The 18,244-nt window shown below is 47.4% G+C and overlaps 1 protein-coding gene and 1 long non-coding RNA gene across 2 annotated transcripts in view; one reads left to right on the top strand and one right to left on the bottom strand.

Annotated features, from left to right (window-relative positions):
• The window catches only part of LOC121724097 (transcriptional enhancer factor TEF-3-like), a 19,770-nt gene extending 2,870 nt beyond the window's left edge, over positions 1 to 16,900 (top strand). The window contains 11 exon segments of the mRNA XM_042110453.1: positions 4,375 to 4,439; positions 5,569 to 5,631; positions 7,429 to 7,563; positions 7,706 to 7,749; positions 8,689 to 8,750; positions 9,058 to 9,188; positions 9,381 to 9,414; positions 9,417 to 9,553; positions 13,319 to 13,459; positions 13,890 to 14,042; positions 15,760 to 16,900. Coding sequence (XP_041966387.1) covers positions 4,375 to 4,439; positions 5,569 to 5,631; positions 7,429 to 7,563; positions 7,706 to 7,749; positions 8,689 to 8,750; positions 9,058 to 9,188; positions 9,381 to 9,414; positions 9,417 to 9,553; positions 13,319 to 13,459; positions 13,890 to 14,042; positions 15,760 to 15,873 — 1,079 coding nt within the window. The 3' untranslated portion in view covers positions 15,874 to 16,900.
• LOC121724099 lies at positions 3,537 to 4,554 on the bottom strand. The gene is made up of 2 exons (XR_006035123.1): positions 4,024 to 4,554; positions 3,537 to 3,802 (listed from the first exon to the last, which is right to left on the bottom strand). It is a non-coding gene; the product is annotated as an uncharacterized LOC121724099 (long non-coding RNA).
• Positions 16,901 to 18,244: the final 1,344 nt, after the last annotated feature.

An 18,244-nucleotide genomic window follows, 5' to 3' on the forward strand; every position in this document is an offset into this window, starting at 1 on the left:
CGCAAGGTCACATGAGTGGACAGATGCCACCTGCTATCCACAGCCACCCCCCAGACACAAACACGCACCCACCCATGTAACCTTCGCCTTCACTTCTGTATGTGATCCGTGTTGCGACTTTGAGGAACAACATTTCTGCTCCAGTTTTGCCCCTCCTATAGTGAATGATCGTCTTACGGTTTGCTCATGTTAATTTGTGCGTGTGTCTGGTCTCTGCAGATGCTTTTTATATCATCAGCTAGCTACAGGCGGCAGATTGGACGGAGAACAGAATTATAGTGTATTCAAGTCCCATGAAGAGTTGCTCTAGGACCTAGCAAGTAGCTAACATAAGCTTGGCTTTTGTTGGCTTGTAACACAACAATATACAGTGTCAGGGTGTGAGAGAGAGAGAGACAGAAGAAGAGAGAGAGAGAGGGAAAGAGAGAGAGAGAGAGAGAGAGAAAGAAGAGAGAGAGAGAGAGAGGGAAAGAGAGAGAGAGAGAGAGAGAGAGAGAGAGAGAGAGAGGTGGAGGGGGGGACTGAGAGAGAGAGAGAGAGGGAAAGAGAGAGGTGGAGGGGGGGGGACTGAGAGAGAAGTGGTTTGTGAGGAAACCCAGCTCACTGTGGCAGGGGAAATCGCACACAGCCATCAGATTCCTGCTGCCTAAATGCGCCCTTTGTGCTCTCCGTGTTCCCACTGCTAACACTGCATGCGTGCGCTGCAGAGAGCGAGAGAGAGAAGACCGTATGGCCGACAGATGTGCCCTGACCCCCCACCCCTTATCCCTCAGCTCCCCTCTCTCCTCTACACAATTGCACACAGGCTTTTTTTTATTCCATGGGCCCATGTTGAGATCCTGTCTCCACGGGATTCCATGTTCAGGGAGGAGGAGAGGAGAGGAGTGTGGAGCTAACTACTCTCAGAAGGATTGCAGTAACATATTGAGGAGAGAAGCGAGGAAGATAGAAGGAGACATCTTCATGTTCCACTGGAGATGGAGCACTAGCCATGACCATGAGTGTCTGACCGAAGCAGAAATGCGCAAGTGGTTTTAACAGTCATTCTTTCAGTGACAGTTTTACTGGTCCCCTTACCGCAGGAGTTTTGTAAAGAGGGAAGCGCTGATGCAGCGCATTGCTGACTTATAGCTGCGTGACCTCATGATAATGGCCAGACTGGTTTCTCAGGAAGGTGAATGAGTGTGTTTGTGTTTGTTTGTTTGTTTGTTTGCTTGTGTGCTGCCATGCCACTGTTTGTTCCAAGGCTGTTAGGAAGAGCAACCCAACCCCCCCCCCCCCCATCCCCTTCCCCACCAAGCAGATGCAGGAGTCGAGTCAGAGCTGTGGAATTGTGTGGAATGTGCAGAGGAGGAGAGGAGGAGGGGGAGAGGAGGGAGAGGGAGCGGAAGAGAGAGAGAGAGAGAGAGAGAGAAAGGAGAGAGAGAAAAAGAGAGAGAGAGAGGGATGGAGGAGCATCAGGAAAGTGATGAATATGATGCAGAAAATGTGAAAGACGAGCTAAATAGTGATAGACGGAGAGCAATGGAGAAGGACAGAAGGAGAGTAGGGAGTGAGAGCATGACCAGATAAGAGAGTAGAGTAGCGGAGGGAGGGGGGGGTAGCCTCAGATTTATGAGCAGCTTGGCTTGGGGAATGGCTGCACCTTCGCGTGACACAGCACCACTGCCCACTAAGGCCTCTTTCTAACCCCCTAGAGAGAGAGAGAGAGAGAGAGAGAGAGAGAGAGAGAGAGAAGGGGTGGCAATGAGATGCCGAGCCAGTCGGCGTTTAGGGGGTCTCAGGTGGCCGAAGATGAACCGTGCTCCCAGAATTCCAGAGTGGAGAGTGTGACCGTGACCCAACTCCGTTGGATCAGTCCCAGTGGACACCATGACCTCATCATGGTGTGACTCCTTAACCACTGGCCCTCTCTCAGTACCTCTCCCTCTCACACACTCTCACTCCCTCTCCCACGCCCTTCCCTGTCCCCTCACTGGGAGCACTGCATTTGTATCTGTGTGTGTGTGTGTGTGTGTGTGTGTCTGTGTGGTATTTTTAAGCCACTATGAGCTGTAAAAGGCCGGTTATAAACACATAAAGAAGGGACTCTTTAACAGTTCATTAATGAGTCTGTTTACTGTTAGCAAGTAAATGTTAACTTTCCTTTCGCCCCCATCTTGGGAAGGTGCCATCTTGTCTGACATTGTGGTCATTATTCCAGCAGTGCTGATTAAGTGGGTCATTCTTTCTGTTGAGGTGCCCAGGTCAGTATAAAGTGACCTCAGTGAAATAAACTGACATAAGTTGAAGATCAGAGTAGTTTTAGTTTAGTTTAGTAAGTGCAGTCTTAAGCTAGCCCCAAAAATGCTTTTACAAATCATTGAGTACCTTCAGATTTGTTCATTTTCATTCCTTTTGAGAGATAGCCTCACGCACACCTGCCAACTGTGAAATGCATTGGTATGAATGCACCTCCATTAAAACTGTCTGTTGGCTGGTCTTATTCATCAAAGTTTTTAATAGCATCAGACTCAAGTAAGTGAAGAAATGCTATTAAGGAACTTGTTTGCTGTTTTTTTTTTTTGGCTTGAACCTAAAACAGACTTTTCACCATGGGACCATATCACAAGAATAGGGAGACTTCTTTATTAATCCCTGAAGGGATTAAAGTAGAGTTAATGCTCATGCATGTTTGACAAACATGACAAGTCTGTTGAGATAAACACTGAACGCTTGAACAGTCTTCAGCGGTGGAGGAAATAATGGGATTGAATGGGAGTGAAATAATTGCCTGGATGGGCACAGAGCACAGTGTAGACAAGACATCTGCGACCCAATAGAGGTGTACACAAGGATGCCATACAGGAGAGCCACAAAGCTTTGGGTGAGATAGTGCATGACTTTGAACTACTCATTGTTTATTGTCCTTATGGTGTACTTTATGATTTGGGCTAAGTCTGCTATGGCTATATTTCAGCAGCTATCCGGTCCAGGCTTTTCACCTTTGTTGTTGTTGCTGCTGCTGAAGATTGATTTGTGGAAAGTTAGGTCTGAACAAACATCATCTCGCAGAACCCAATACTCTTGCAGCAATGCCTTTGAGAAACGATGTTTGGCATTCCACACCGAATCTGATCACTTGTATTGCCTGGCAGGCCACCCTAGACTCAGGTTTCTTCCCCCCAGTTGGCAGCGGAGGAGAGGAGGTGGGGCAAGGCTGCCTCTGAGGCTAAGCAAGGGGCATCACTATGTCAAACCACAAGTTTGACTTTGCCATGATAGGGCCTTCGTGCCGTCCATACACACACACACACACACACACACACACACACAAACACAAACACATATACACACACACACACACATACACTCACACACATGCTCTCACACTCTTGCTCTCTCTCAGATGGTTTTATTGTGGTGGATGTGACCACTTTGTTCTACCTTTGGGGACAGATTTGAAGAACGGAAAAGAAAGAAATAGCAAAACTGAATGGATGGACAAACTAACGAATGAATGAATGAATGAATGAAAGAAAGAGAGGCTATATGGATTACAATGGAACAAGCTGAAGATTTACTGCGGTCGTAAAGAGGCATATTCTATAAACATTGACACACACACACCAGCTGCAGGCCACTCCTGTGTTTCACCAGCGCTTCCCCCTCGCCTGTCCCCGCTGTCCACACCGAGCTGGGAGTCTCTCCGAGCCCTCGGTCCTCCCCCTGGATCGCATGGCCTGGCCTTCTTCACCTGCTCCGCCACTGTGACCTGTCTGTCAGCACTGGGCCAGTGCCCTCACAGATCACACACATGGTGCTAACAAACACGCACACACACACGCACACACACACACACACACACACAGGCACACACAACCAGTATGAATGAGACGCACACATGTACTTACACACACATGTACTTACAGTACAACACATGCAACCACACTCACTCTCTCTCTCTCTTTCACACACACACACACACACGCACACACATGAACCAGCTTGCAGAACATATTCAGGTCCACACGTGTTGTTTACCTTCATTTACAATTCAAATTAACCGATCTCCGAGCGCCGTGATGAGGTTGTCTCAGTAAACATTTCCCCACCATGTCAAACAACCCCGTGCTCCCCAGGCTCCAGCCACAGACCAGGCATGTGTTTCTGTCGTCATGTCCCGCCACCACTAGCTCAACTCCAGCCACTGATCCAGTGACACATGCGTTTTCAGATGAGCTAGGTGATATATTAGCATCTGCTTAAATGTGATGCCGTCCGAAGAGTTTGACCTCCGTGTTGGGGGTTGTTGAGGGGAGGGTTGGGTGGGGGTTGGGCGGTGGGGGCTTTGCCTTTGCCTAATGTTGTTTCTTAACCCTCTCCCTCCCGCAGGACGGAACGAGCTGATAGCGCGATACATCAAGCTGCGGACTGGGAAGACGCGGACACGGAAGCAGGTGAGACACACACCCCCCCTACACACTCTACACATAAACACACACCAGCTACCTCTACATCGGCCGCCATTCCCAACATACACACACAAGCATTTGAGAGGAAGCAGGGCAGAGCTAAAGGCTGAGGGTGACTTCTCTCATCCGTCACCACCACTGTTAGTCACCCCCCCCCCCCCCCAGCTGAAACCGAGGCTGTGGCGGGGTGATTTACCACCCTCGGCCCTGGGCACAGATGCTTGGAGGGATCGAGTGTCGGTGTGGCTCTTCAGCACCTCACGTAGCCCCTGCTCGTTAGAGCCCAATGGCGGGTTATGGGCAGCGGAGGGCACCTCACAGCGCAGCAGGCCCAGCGCAGGGATTTGGAATCCAGTAGGGACCTTGGCATTTGATCCACAGGCTCTCGTCTGGCCCACATCACAAGCTGGGGGTCTAAGCCCCTTATCTGAGATGAGATGACAGGAGTGTGAGGGTGGTGAGGAAAATGTTTGCGAGAGAATGCTGGAGGAGAGAAGGAGTGATAAAGAACGAGGGAAAGAGAGAACAAGAGAGGGATCTTTTGCCACTGCTACTGAATTGATACCGAAGTGATACTAAAGATAGAACATCATGAACACAATTTAAGGTGGCGCTATTAGAATTACACATCTTATAGATATCATGTGTCATATATTGAGAAACGCTAACAAAATATGACATTATGGCCTATGATATTGATAGTCATGAAAGCATGCCTATTCATTTCATCCTGCACATTTGACATGAGTTACTTCCCTACCTAAATAATTGATTTTGTTTATAAATGTTGTCTCGTACTGAAATTATGTATACACCTCTTGATATTTTCACTTTGTATTGATACTGTCTTACAGTGCTTTACACTGCCTGATGTCTCTCCTCCACTTTGTATTGATATTACTGTATCTTACAGTGCTTCACAGTGCTTCACAGTGCTTTACAGTGTTTTACAGTGCTTCACAGTGTTTTACAGTGCTTCACAGTGCTTTACAGTGCTTCACAGTGTTTTACAGTGCTTCACAGTGCTTCACAGTGTTTTACAGTGCTTCACAGTGCTTCACAGTGTTTTACAGTGCTTCACAGTGCTTCACAGTGCCTAATGTCTCTCCTCCAGGTCTCCAGTCATATCCAGGTCCTGGCGCGGCGGAAGGCCCGGGAGATCCAGGTGAAGCTGAAGGTGTGGTCATCCACTGTTTACCACACTGACCTCTGACCTCTCACTGACTTCTGACCTCTCACTGACCTCTGACCTCTCACTGACCTCAGGGGTCTCGAGTCGCATGTCTGAGAGGCAGAGGTGGCCACTGACTAGGCTTGGGCTCTTTCACACGCCCTGATGCCTTTTAGAAGATGACCCCCCCCCCCCCCCTCCTCAGCTTAACGTTTTGGATAATGCAAGGCAGAGAGAACACATTGTGTGGTGGTAGCTGTATTGCAGTGGAGGTGAGATGAGGTGTATAGGAGTCATGCTCTTCGATGTCAGAGTAATACTGTAATTCGTACGAGTACAATATCATGTTATGCCAGTTATGGAAGGTGTGCATAATGTCACTTCTCGTATTTGTGCGGAAACACAGGGTCATTTGTGCCCCGACAAGCTCATATGAGGAGCATATCAGCGGAGGTGTTAATGTCTGTGGCTTTTACCCACGTCTCACGTTGCGTGCACCGCTAGCCACAGTTAGTGTTTTCATCGCTTGACGCTTGACTTTCTCCGCGCAGAGGTCGAGTGGCTGGCTCGCTGGCAGTCACGTCGGCTGGGCTCAGCTGCCCTGGGGTTCAAAGCGGCAGCTTGCAGGGATGGCCGCCTCTTGACAGCAGGCCTTTTTAAAATATGTATTCCTTGTAATTGAGAACATGGCTAGATGCACTAGCCCATTTTCTCGGAAGAAGAAAAAGAAGAAGAGGGTGCGCTGGCTGTCCTCCACCTCCTCTGAAGGCCCCTGGTCAGCGGTGAGGTGAGGAGAGGAGAGGCGACACACCCTCAGGATGGTCCCCTTACTCCCTTAACCACTCTCTGCTGTCAACCAGAGGCACATGAATGGTTAGCTAGGCAGAGTGAAGCACCATAGTGTTTTACGAGCTGCCTCTCTCTCTCTCCTTCTGTCGGGCTTGGATGCTAACTGGCCGGGTCTCATGTTCCTCTGGGTTGAAGTCGGCCGCAGGTTTCCGGCATGACCTCCAGGAGAGACACAGGCGGCTTGTCAGCACCCCCCTCACTCTGCCAGGGCCATAAACCTCTCTGTGTGCCCCTCCCCGGGGCCCTGCGCAGGGAGCAGCAACACGCTGGCTGGGACCAGGCTTGCGTAGCGCCGCCTCTGCCTCTGTAGCTCTCCAGATAGGCTTGCATAAGAGACGGTGGTGGTAGCATTAGGGTTCTCTCTTTCTTGTCACATTCCCTTGATGTTTGATTGAAAGGCCCTGGCCACCCTATCAGAAGGGGCTGGGCTTTTTTCCCCCATACAAAAAAACCCCAAATGTCTTTTAGATTTGTTGATGTACCGTATTTTCCAGACTATAAGTCACACTTTTTTTCATAGTTTGGCTGGTCCTGCGACTCAGGTGCAACATATATATTTATGTTTTTTTCCTCTTCATGAAACATTTTTTTGACTGGTGCGACTTATACTCCGGTGCGACTTATAGTCTGGAAAATACGGTACCTAACAACCCTGCCTTACAATTCCAGGTGTTCTCTTATTACTAAATCTCCAAATTGGAACGATCTCTCTGAGAGGATGTAACCCATTTAGATCCTGGAACATGAGCTGGTAGGCCTGTGTTAGTTCTAACCAAAGATTCTAGAACAGAGCTCTGTTCTAGAATCTTTGGTTCTAACTCCATCAGGGAGTGTTGCTCTGTTCTAGAATCTTTGGTTCTAATTCTATCAGGGAGTGTTGCTCTGTTCTAGAATCTTTGGTTCTAACTCTATCAGGGAGTGTTGCTTTAACCCCTGTGTCTCCTGTCCATGCAGGACCAGGCAGCCAAAGACAAGGCGCTCCAGAGCATGGCCAGCATGTCATCCGCTCAGATAATCTCCCCTACTGCCTTTCAGAACAAGATGGTGCTGCAGGGTCTTCCCCGGCCAACGTACCCCACGGCTGGCGGGGTGAGTGAGAGAGAGAGAGCGAGCTGATCCAGAGCTGACCACAGTTAACCTGATGCAGAAATGGAACCATGTCCACTTGTATGTGTATTAATAGGGGATGTGTAAAACTCAACAGTTGTTCTTTTGTTGTTTTGTGTTGCAGTTTTGGCATGGTGCGCTTCCGGGACAGCCTGCTGGCCCTGAAGAGTAAGTCCATCTTCTACGTTTCTCTGTGTGTATGTGTGTGTATCTGTCTGTTTGTGTGTATATGTATATCGTATATATATTTGATTGTGCATGTGTATGTGTATACGTTTGTCTGTCTGTGTGTGTGTGTGTGTGTGTGTGTATATCAGTATCTCGTGTCTGTGTGCCCTAGCGGGTCAACGTCTTTGTTTTTGTCTGGACACCTTGTCTGGTCTTTCCCTGACCGTGAGCGCGTCTGGGCGCGGAGCTTTACGCGTGGGTCGATCGTCTCACCACTGAACCGCCGCCAAACAAACGGGGCTTTGCAGCCAAAGTCGAGTCTTGCCAGGAAGAAATTCACAGCTTTTGTACCCCTAGATAAGGTTTCCTCATCAGCCCTAAATTTAGACTTTGCTATTAGCAGCCGTGCAGAGCGATTAATCACCGTCCGTCCCCAGACGTACATTAAATGTGATCTAATCAAACGCTGTAAAAACAGTCTAGCCCTGGCATGTGCTACGGGCCACCTCCGGCCATGGGTCGTTGGATGTCCGGTGTTGTTTGATTCATTACGTGTGGACTGGTAATGAGATGGACTGCTGACCGTCACTCACTCGGGGCAGCCGTGGCCCACTGGTTAGCGCTTCGGACCTGTAACCGAGGATTGCCGGTTTGAACCCCGATCAGTAGGCATGGCTGAAGTGCCCTTGAGCAGGGCACCTAACCCCTCACTGCTCCCCGAGCGTCGCTGTTGTTGCAGGCAGCTCACTGCGCCGGGATTAGTGTGTGCTTCACCTCACTGTGTGTTCACTGTGTGCTGAGTGTGATTCACTAATTCACGGATTGGGTTAAATGCAGAGACCAAATTTCCCTCACGGGATCAAAAGAGTATATATACTTATATATATACATACTTATACTTCTACTTACTTATACTCGACTGCTCTTGTCCCCATGCAGCATCAAGCCCTTTGCCCAGCAGAGCTACGCCATGCAGGCCTCTGGCCCTCCACCCATAACAGGTACGCTCCTCTGTGTGACAACAACCCGCTTCTAAATGGGCCTATCCTGCTTCAGGAGTGGAGTTGGACAACACTACACTGGTGTGTGACAAGCATGGACAACTGACCGTGTAAATAATTTTTGTCTGATGTGTTCTACAAGTGTGTGTCCCTCCCTAGTCACCAAACCCAGGACACACACTCACAGAAATGCTGTCTATTCTCCATGGATGCCTCTGCACTGCAAGAGCTGATACTCTTGACTGAGGGAGTGTTGTGTGTGTGTGTGTGTGTGTGTGTGTGTGTGTGTGTGTGTGTCTCTGGCCAGGTTACGAGAGCACAGCGGGGTTGACCATATCCCCTAGCGCTCCCCCCTGGCAGGGCCGGAGCATTGCCAGCTCCAAACTCCGCATGCTGGAGTTCTCCGCCTTCCTGGAGCAGCCGCAGGACTCTGAGACCGTGAGTTGTCCCTCACCGTCCATCTTCTCTGTCCAGACTCTAACTGCCATCTCATCCCAAAACACAGCAACCTTTGAAAATGTCACCCAAAAAATCATTAGGAAGGTGCTTTAAAAAAGTTTGGATCCCAAAGTGTAACATCAGGGTGCAACTTGTAACGTGTTTGGGTTGATTTTTATGTCCTCTCCCCAGTTCAACAAGCATCTGTTTGTGCACATCGGTCAGTCCAACCCACCTTCAGCGACCCCTACCTGGAGGCGGTGGACATCCGGCAGATATACGACAAGTTCCCAGAGAAGAAGGGAGGCCTGAAGGAGCTGTTTGAGAAAGGACCGGGCTGTGCCTTTTTCCTGGTCAAGTTCTGGGTAAGTCTTCCACACTTCATCTGGTAATTTAGCTGCTTAGCCCTCTAGTGATGCCTCTGGTCATACCAGATCACTTTGGAGAGAAATATGAGGTCTGCTGCCATGTGGACACTTTAATTTTGAAAATTTAAAACTTGACACTGGCCCCAGAAAGAAGCTGAGACGTGCTGTGTTTTTCATTTAAATTACGCATATGGATTTTCCACAAAAATGTCTAATATGATGAATACAATTCTAGCCAATAAGAAGTCACTTTATTTCATTTATTAAAATGAATTGTTAAGACAAAAACTATAGAAGCTAGCTTTGCTATAGTGAGTAATCTAGAGTCATTCAGTGTGTGTGTGTGTGTTTGTGTGTATGTGTGTGTGTGTGTGTGGGGGGGGGGGGGCTTGAGTTGGAGAGTGGTAAAGCTGCTCTTTCAGAACAGACATCTGAGCTTGGGCACCTGTCACCCTAGTGCTATTAGGCTGAACCCACCCCCTCTGCACAACACACACAACCACTTATTTATAGAGTCTCCTCTGAGAGAGTGAGACAGAGAGAGAGAAAGAGAGAGAGAGAGAGGAGGGAGAGAGAGCACAGGAAAAGGAGGGGGGTGTTTAGTCTGCAGTTAGCCTCTCTGTTGACCTTTTCCTATATCTGAAGATCTTGGTCTCACTGCTGTGTGCAGTTTCAGTTTCAGAACTATGCTTCAGAAATATGTATTTGATTTGTTTCCACTGCAACAACTGTTTTTCCTGTCATATTAGTGTACTGTCATGTCCTCAACCATAGGTTCTGTGTTTGTGCACCATGTGTGTGGGGTGTGTGTGTGTGTGCGTGTGTGTGTGCCATACCTGTCAACATTTAGCTTTCCAAAAACGGGAGATTTTTTTGGGGGGGGGGGGGGTGTGGAGGGTCAGTGTTTATACCGGATCTGTGTTTGCATATTTAATACGTTTCATACACGTGTTTCACTGCATTTGGGTCGTTGCTTTTACCATTACCATTACCATTACCATTACCATTACCTTACGCACGCCAGTTATGTCTCCACCAGCTGCCTGCCTGCAGCCTACTTCTAAAACTCCAAAGCTGCTTGCTGTCAGTTCAGTGTATCAACAACACTCAATAAAAGTTTATGTGATGTGTTAATTAAATTCCCAACAATTTCACAACAGCTAGTTCTGGAGTAGGCCATTCAACTAGCCTGCTTGCTTACGACGAGACTCAGCAGTTGGCACCCGCTTCCTTATTTGGGTTTTGGGTCGCCAGGGTTTAGCCTATGACAAAACAGTTGAAATTGAAACTAAGTGATCGTGTATGTGTAGGGTGTATTTCATACACAACCTGGCAACCTGAATGGAACAATGATTTTAAAATGAAGTTTGATGGCCATGCAAATTACGGGAGTTTTCCGGGAGAAATAACAAAACGGGAGGGTGCTGGGAGATGACCTTGAAATACAGGAGAAACCCGGAAAAACGGGAGTGTTGACAGGTATGGTGTGTGCGCGTGCGTCACATGGTCCCCAGTTGTAGCACAATTTACCCCTGTGGGACTTAGGTGAGCAACAGTTATTTGATTCATTATCTAGGCCTCAGGCACTGACAGCAACTGATGAATTTAAACACAGGACTGTCATGAAGGAAAGTGAGGAGAGAGAGAGAGAGAGAGAGAGAGAGAGAGAGAGAGAAGTGAAAAAGAAGAGTGTAGACAAAACAGCCATACATCAACAGAGGGACAGTGCCCTTCTCTCTTATGACACCAAGGAAAATGAGAATGGTGCAGGACGATATGGCTGTAAGGCACAGTGTTTATGATTCCTCCCGCCCCGGTTCAGCCTTAATAAAAGGTGTTGGGATTTATCATGCTTACAGCAAGCTTATGATACTGTTCCACACACCTCAGTGTGTTTTTTGGTCATTAAGAGGACACCAAGCCTCTGAATGCGTCTGAAAGTGTCTCTGCATGTTACTATCTTTTTGTATGCATGCACATTGAGGAGTATGTACAGAAGTGTGGTATTCATAATCGTTGTTTACAAACAATAACACCCCAAAAAGTCAGGCAGGGAAGCAGGTCATGACTTCGATAGTGTTCACCTTTGAGTGGGCCCTTTCCCCCCTCAGGCTTTGGTTGACATGGCAACGCTGACTAACGCTAGCGGCCCTGCTCCAAAGCTATGGTGCTCCATATTGAATTTTAGCGGCCCAGGGCCGAGGCTGCCTGTCCACACAGCGCCTGCAGGCCTGTCCTAACGGATCGTCTCGCGCCTTTGAAGTGCCGGCCCAATCTGATTTGAGCCGCCTTTGCTAAATTGTTACACAGCAGCCGGGTGTGCCGTAATGCAATTTGCCGGCGTGGCGGGATGTTGATTGTAATTGGATGAATTCCCTCGCAGGCCGTTAAGGCGCGGTGAGTCGGGCCACCGCGGCTTCGGAGAGCGCAGGCCCACTGGCCGAAATGAAGACAAATGAGGGAATTATGAGGGAAAAGAAAGAGGGGTGGCGGGAGGCAAGGCAAGGGGGAGAGTGTGCGCTGGTGACGGCTGGAGAAGATGTAGGGAACATAGGAGGCACCATGGGCAGTTTCGCTTATTTACCAGGGCCATCAACAAAGGGGGTGAAATGGCGCATAGGCCTCAATTACGGTGACAGCAGCACGAGGAGAGGAGGAGGAGGAAGAGGAGGAGGAGGTGGAGGAGGAGGAGGAAGAGGAGGTGGAGGAGGAGGAAGAGGAGGAGGAGGAGGAGGAGGTGGAGGAGGAAGAGGAGGTGGAGGAGGAGGTGGAGGAGGAGGAGAAGGAGGAGGTGGAGGAGGAGGAGGGCAAAATGGCGCAGCCGTGTGTCCACCCAGAGAAAACAAGGCAAAAAGATGCGGTTCCACCGCCGGCCTCTCGGGGCCCTGCTGCTAAAACCACCTGCCTGGTGCCGAGCATCTTGGGACACACACACACACATAAAACCACCTGCCTGGTGCCGAGCATCTTGGGACACACACACACACACACACATAAAACCACCTGCCTGGTGCCGAGCATCTTGGGAATGCCAGGGCCGGATTGGCGGGCTAAGCTAAGTCAACACGCCGCGGGCCAGTGCTAGTTTCCAGGCTTTGCGGAGCGCTGGCCGTGGCCTGTGTTGAGCTCGGCGGCCCTCGCGGAAAGCCATGACGCTGCGCGCGTGTGCCCATGTGCTGGTGCTAAAGCCACGAGCGGCTCATTGGACTCTGTGTTCTGTGACACACTCCATGCCTCGTGTTGACTCACCACGGAAAGAAAAGGCCAGCTCTTGTTCCCAAATGCTGTGCAGGAAGTCCAGACAAGGGGTTGCACTGACCCGTGTAATGCTAAATGAGGCTGGGGGAGGCTGTGCCCTGTGTCGCGCCTCTTTAGCTCTCCTCCCCGGCTACTACGTAGACATAGAGACGTCTGCACAAACAAACCACTGGGAAATGTGTCATTATGAATATACGTCCTATGCTGCAAGTGTCACGCCTGCTTCATTCTGTTGCTATGGTGTACTGCCTTTAAGGTATTAAAGCAGTAAAAGGTCATTTGATATTTTACCTCACAACATATTTTTAGGGTCTTGAGACAAATAACATTTGTTCCTGGTGTAAACAATTGAGAATATCTACGTAAGGGAAACCAGCAAAAACGACTAACTGGCTGTTCCTATACAGGGATGTATGTGAGATGGTGTGTAAGATGTTTCTGCAGATAGGTAACTCTAACATTACCTTTAGTCAGCTCTAATGTTACGTCCTGTTCCTCGTCCAGGCGGACCTAAGCATCAACCTCCAGGACGACAGCAACTATTTCTATGGCGTGTCCAGCCAGTACGAGAGCTCTGACAACATGATCATCACCTCCTCCACCAAGGTCTGCTCCTTCGGCAAGCAGGTGGTGGAGAAAGTGGAGGTGAGAAGATAAGGAGAGGATACAGGAGAACAGCTTGAGGCATTCCCTTAACGTCTTCCTATGAGATGTGGCCTAATCATGAAGTATATGTGGTCATTAGTGTCTGTTAGTAGCCCTTGCTGTCACTTATGAGTTTAGACACCTGATACAATGCGGTTATATACTGTAACACATATGGCAGTTTGTGCATTATGTTTCATGAAAGACCACAACACTTGGACATTTGTGTACCAGTATAAAAGTGACTGTTCTAAAGGTGAATATTTCACATTTTGCTGACAGATGCCACTTTGTATTCACATAGACTGAAATTGCAATTGAATTGCATTATGTAGCATGCTACTGGACATACTCAAGATGCATGTTGAAATTGATGCCCCCCCCCCCCCCATTCTCCCCCTTTCCATTCTCGCTTTCTTCTTCTCTCCAGACGGAGTATGCACGCTTTGAGAATGGCCGCTATGTGTTTAGAATTCATCGCTCACCACTGTGCGAGTACATGATCAACTTTATCCACAAGCTCAAACACCTCCCAGAAAAATATATGATGAACAGTGTACTGGAGAACTTCACCATCCTGCAGGTAAACATCTGATCCCAGCTCTCAAAAGCACACACACATCTACCTTCAAAAACTCTTAAAGACCCAGCTCTTCAGAGAGTATCTCCACTGGTAGCACTACCAACAACTAGACTTGCTAATTCTAGCACGTATGCCACCTGACTAGAACTGATACTTGACTGTACGGAAGTAGCACTTACTGCTGCACTAACTTGTCCTTATCGCACTCTACTTTGATTGTTATCGCACTCTACTTTGATTGTTTCCCTTGCTGGAAGTTGCTTTGATTAAAAGGTGTCAGCCACATGTAATGCATAGATTCTAATTGAACACCATCATACATTATCATACATCATACAAGACCAAAATCTAAATCATGGAATATGAATTAAACTGTGTGGTCATTAACATTTTGATAAAAAGGAAAATGCCACTTCACTGTGGTGCTTAACATCAGGGATATATAGTACATGTCCCAGCGTTTCAAATTACGGTTATGAGTAATTTTACACCTTTCACACATTTTAGACTGACCAACAGTACAAACATGATAGTTCCCATGCCAGCTCTGAGTCTGCGTCATCCAATGCTGAACTTAGATTCGACATGGCTCTATGGCTCGCTCACTGGCTTAGTTTTCATGGATATGAAATATGGTCTTGTGTGACCTCATTTTTATGTAACTCCCATGAAGTTGATATTAGTTTAAAATGGCAACGTTACTCACTGTGTGTGTGTGTGTTGTGTGTGTGTGTGTGTGTGTGTGTGTTACATTTGGTGTGAAAATGCAGAGCTAGCTTTTCACGGTCACAAAAACCCTTCCTGGTGAATCTACCCTCCCCATGTACGCCAGTGTGCTGCCCACACACATAGCCCCATCACTGTGAGTCTGGTGACTCTTAAATGGGCCATGGCGGTGAATGCACATAATAGTGTCTCCGCGGTAACAGGCCGTCGTCCTGTCGAGGACTGTAGCGCTGGTGTTTTCTCTCCACACTAGTGCGTGTTGGCTGGGGCCGACGGACAAAGCTGGTATTGAGCCCCCTCAGTAGACAATAGCCAGCAGGCCATAAGGGCCCACTCACTGGAAGACATGTGCTCTCAATAGGGTGATTTACTTCATATTAGCCGCGACACATGGACACACATAGAGAGAGAGAGAGAGAGAGAGAGAGAGAAAGAGAGAGAGAGAGAGTCTGGTGAAAGATATTCTTGTATTATTGATGGTATTTCATATGAAACCAATGGGCCATTCATGCTTCGAACAATAACTGTAATATGGGTAGATTGGAAAAGATATATAGAGGCTAATTTTGTTGTGAGCTGGTTATGCCGTTGGCGTTTCCCTTGAGTGCAATGCATAGCTTATCACATTAAGAAACTAAAGGAAACCCTATGCACACTCCTGCACACATATTTACTGTGTCTAATATATTTTAGAGCCATCAAAGATGTTTTCTGTTTTACAGTGTTCTCCGTATTCTATGGAGGGGATGTGAAGAATGTTATGATTGGACCTAGTGACACGCTTTCTATACAGTAGATTATCTGAAAGATTATTAATGCCTTTGAGTTGTTTAATGAGATTTAATGAATGTTCATACTGCAGTTTTTATGAAGTCGCCCTGGTCACATTTTCCATGGGAGTACCTTGTTGTATTAATGAAGATGTGATGAAATGTCATCTCTCTCTCTCTCTCTCTCTACCCCCCCTCTCCTCCCCCGTCCTTCTCTCTAGGTGGTGACAAACAGGGATACACTGGAGACGCTGCTATGCGTGGCTTACGTGTTCGAGGTGTCCACCAGCGAGCATGGGGCCCAGCATCACATCTACAGGCTGATCAAAGATTGAGAGCCAAGGAGGGGGGCCTCCCTTTCAAACCTTTTACCACTACCGACAAAAAAAAAAAAACTACCACAACCAGTGAACCTCCAAACCCATCAACCACCACAACCTCCCCTTTCTACACCATCTCTCCTCCTCACCACTGGACTGCGATCAATATCCTGCTCATCTCAAGTCGGAGACAAGCTAACACTGGGGCCGTCTCAAGCTGTCTGTCCAGGCCAGACCATCCAGGGTGGATGAGGCTAACAGACGAACAGAGAGACCGGTAGACATGATGTGGATGTGGACGTGGATCCGCTTCGGGCACCTGAGCAGCAGGAGTGAGGTCTACCACATCGTCGCCGTGCGGGCGACTACAAAGAGACGTAGTGATGGATTCCCCACTTGGGTTGTTTTTCTGTTTGTTTGTTTGTTTTTGTTTTTCATTTTTTACTGCAGGAGCCACACCTTGAGATGTTGCATGATACTACCCCCTCTCCTCTTCCCCGGTCCTGTGTTACTAGAGCGTGTTTGTGTTTTCATTTTTTCACACACAGCTGCGCGGACTAACATGGGTTCTAGCAACACCTAGTGACAGGTTTAAGCAAGTGGCTCATGGAAATAGTTCCAAAGAGACTCGCCAGCCAGAGAACTGAAAAGGTTGGAGGGAAGTGAAGTGGATTAGAGTGGGCAGTGCCTGTGTGTTTGGTTTCTGTGTCGTCAGTATTTTGTGGCGTTCTACCATTTTCTGATCCGCCTCATTGAGGCTGTACGGTAACGGAGGACGCAAAAAAATGATATTGAAAAGATTGTGTATTATGTATGTATCTTCATCCTGTTTGATTTTCATATGTTAAATAATATTTATCTTTAGTATTGTTGGACGAACATGAGCGCAACTTACTTACGTTAAACTGTGCTAACTTGAACCAGAATGGAATTCTCTTGGAAATGTAGGAGAATGTGGAAGAGAATGCTGGAATTGTATCTTCATAGGTCTGTGAAAATGAAAGGTGAAAATAAAACTGAAAATGTACATATCATTACTTGATACTGGATTTCCTTGCTTGATTTTATTTATCTGTACTTTTCTCATTAATTTTACCTTTACATAAGATAAACTGAACCGAACAATTCATTGTACAGTTGAAATAAATATGGAGGCATTTCAAACTGTTTTTAACTGATGACAACAAACCATGAAGTTTGATGTGATAAGGCAGAGGCAGCACAATGATGTTTTAATAGACAAATAGTGCCATCTAGTGGTGATATATTCTAGCACGATAGTCTGCTCTAGAACTACTTGCATAGAAATATGCATAGCCTACATCTGGCAAATTACTGGAATGCCCAGTTAAGATAGTTCTTTAAAGCAAAAATCTAATTTTGGGTATTGCTTTTAACATGGACTTGCCGTTTTATAGCGAGTTATTGCAACTATCCCCCATATTATTTGGGTGTGCTTTAACAGAGAGCTTTTGACACAACTTTCACTGACTCCCACATACATCAGCCACCACAGGTCTCTGGCAATCATCAGTTTGATAAATGGCCTTAAAACCACTTTCCATAGTCTCTGAGCCAGAGAAAGCACAGGTCTTGCCAGGACCTAATTGAAACCTCCCCTGTTTGAAGTATCAATCTCACCTCCTCAGTCCATATTCAGAGTGAGGACAATAGGTCAACGAAAAAGTATTTGAAATCCTTTCAGATTAGAGTATTTGTGACCCAGACATATTTTTATGACTTGGCACAAGACTACGGTGTTCCTGCATTTGCATCGGTAATCTGCAGTGCAGCTGCATTCTGGTGTCAGTGGCGTTAAATCAACCAGATTTTTTTTGTCTTGATTACGACTGCACAGTGTTAAATGACAAATTGCATGGTGGCCAAGTCACACTCATTTGATGGGCTTTACATACGTGAGGTTGGACTCAAGCATCTGAGCAAACGCTGCATTTAGGGAGTGTTGTGTCCAAATGTGAGCAGGGCCAGCGGGAGTACTCAAGCACCTGCGGATGAATATCTGCTCTCCCAGACAGACAGGCCGACAAGCCGAGGACAGATGTCTTTCTGAAACAGGGACAAAATAATTCGTCAGGAGAAAAGAGCTATTCTCATAAACTCATTTTGAAGAATCTAGGCTGCAACAATTATGGTAATCCTGGCTCAAATAACTGACCCTGCGAACAGACAAGTTTCTCATTATAGCAACAAAAGACAGAGATATGCAGGGCAGGGAAAATGCGCTTTTGTGCAGTACATCTAAGTTTAAGGACTATCTTACTACCATTATTGTCCAGTGTAGTGGGTTATGAATGTCAACTGCACTGTTAGACTTTTTCTGTTTAATTTAGTAATGCATATGTGATCTTCAGAAATCAACTCAGCA

This window comes from Alosa sapidissima, chromosome 11 (assembly GCF_018492685.1).
Source record: "Alosa sapidissima isolate fAloSap1 chromosome 11, fAloSap1.pri, whole genome shotgun sequence".
In the NCBI taxonomy this organism is placed as follows: Eukaryota; Metazoa; Chordata; class Actinopteri; order Clupeiformes; family Clupeidae; genus Alosa; species Alosa sapidissima.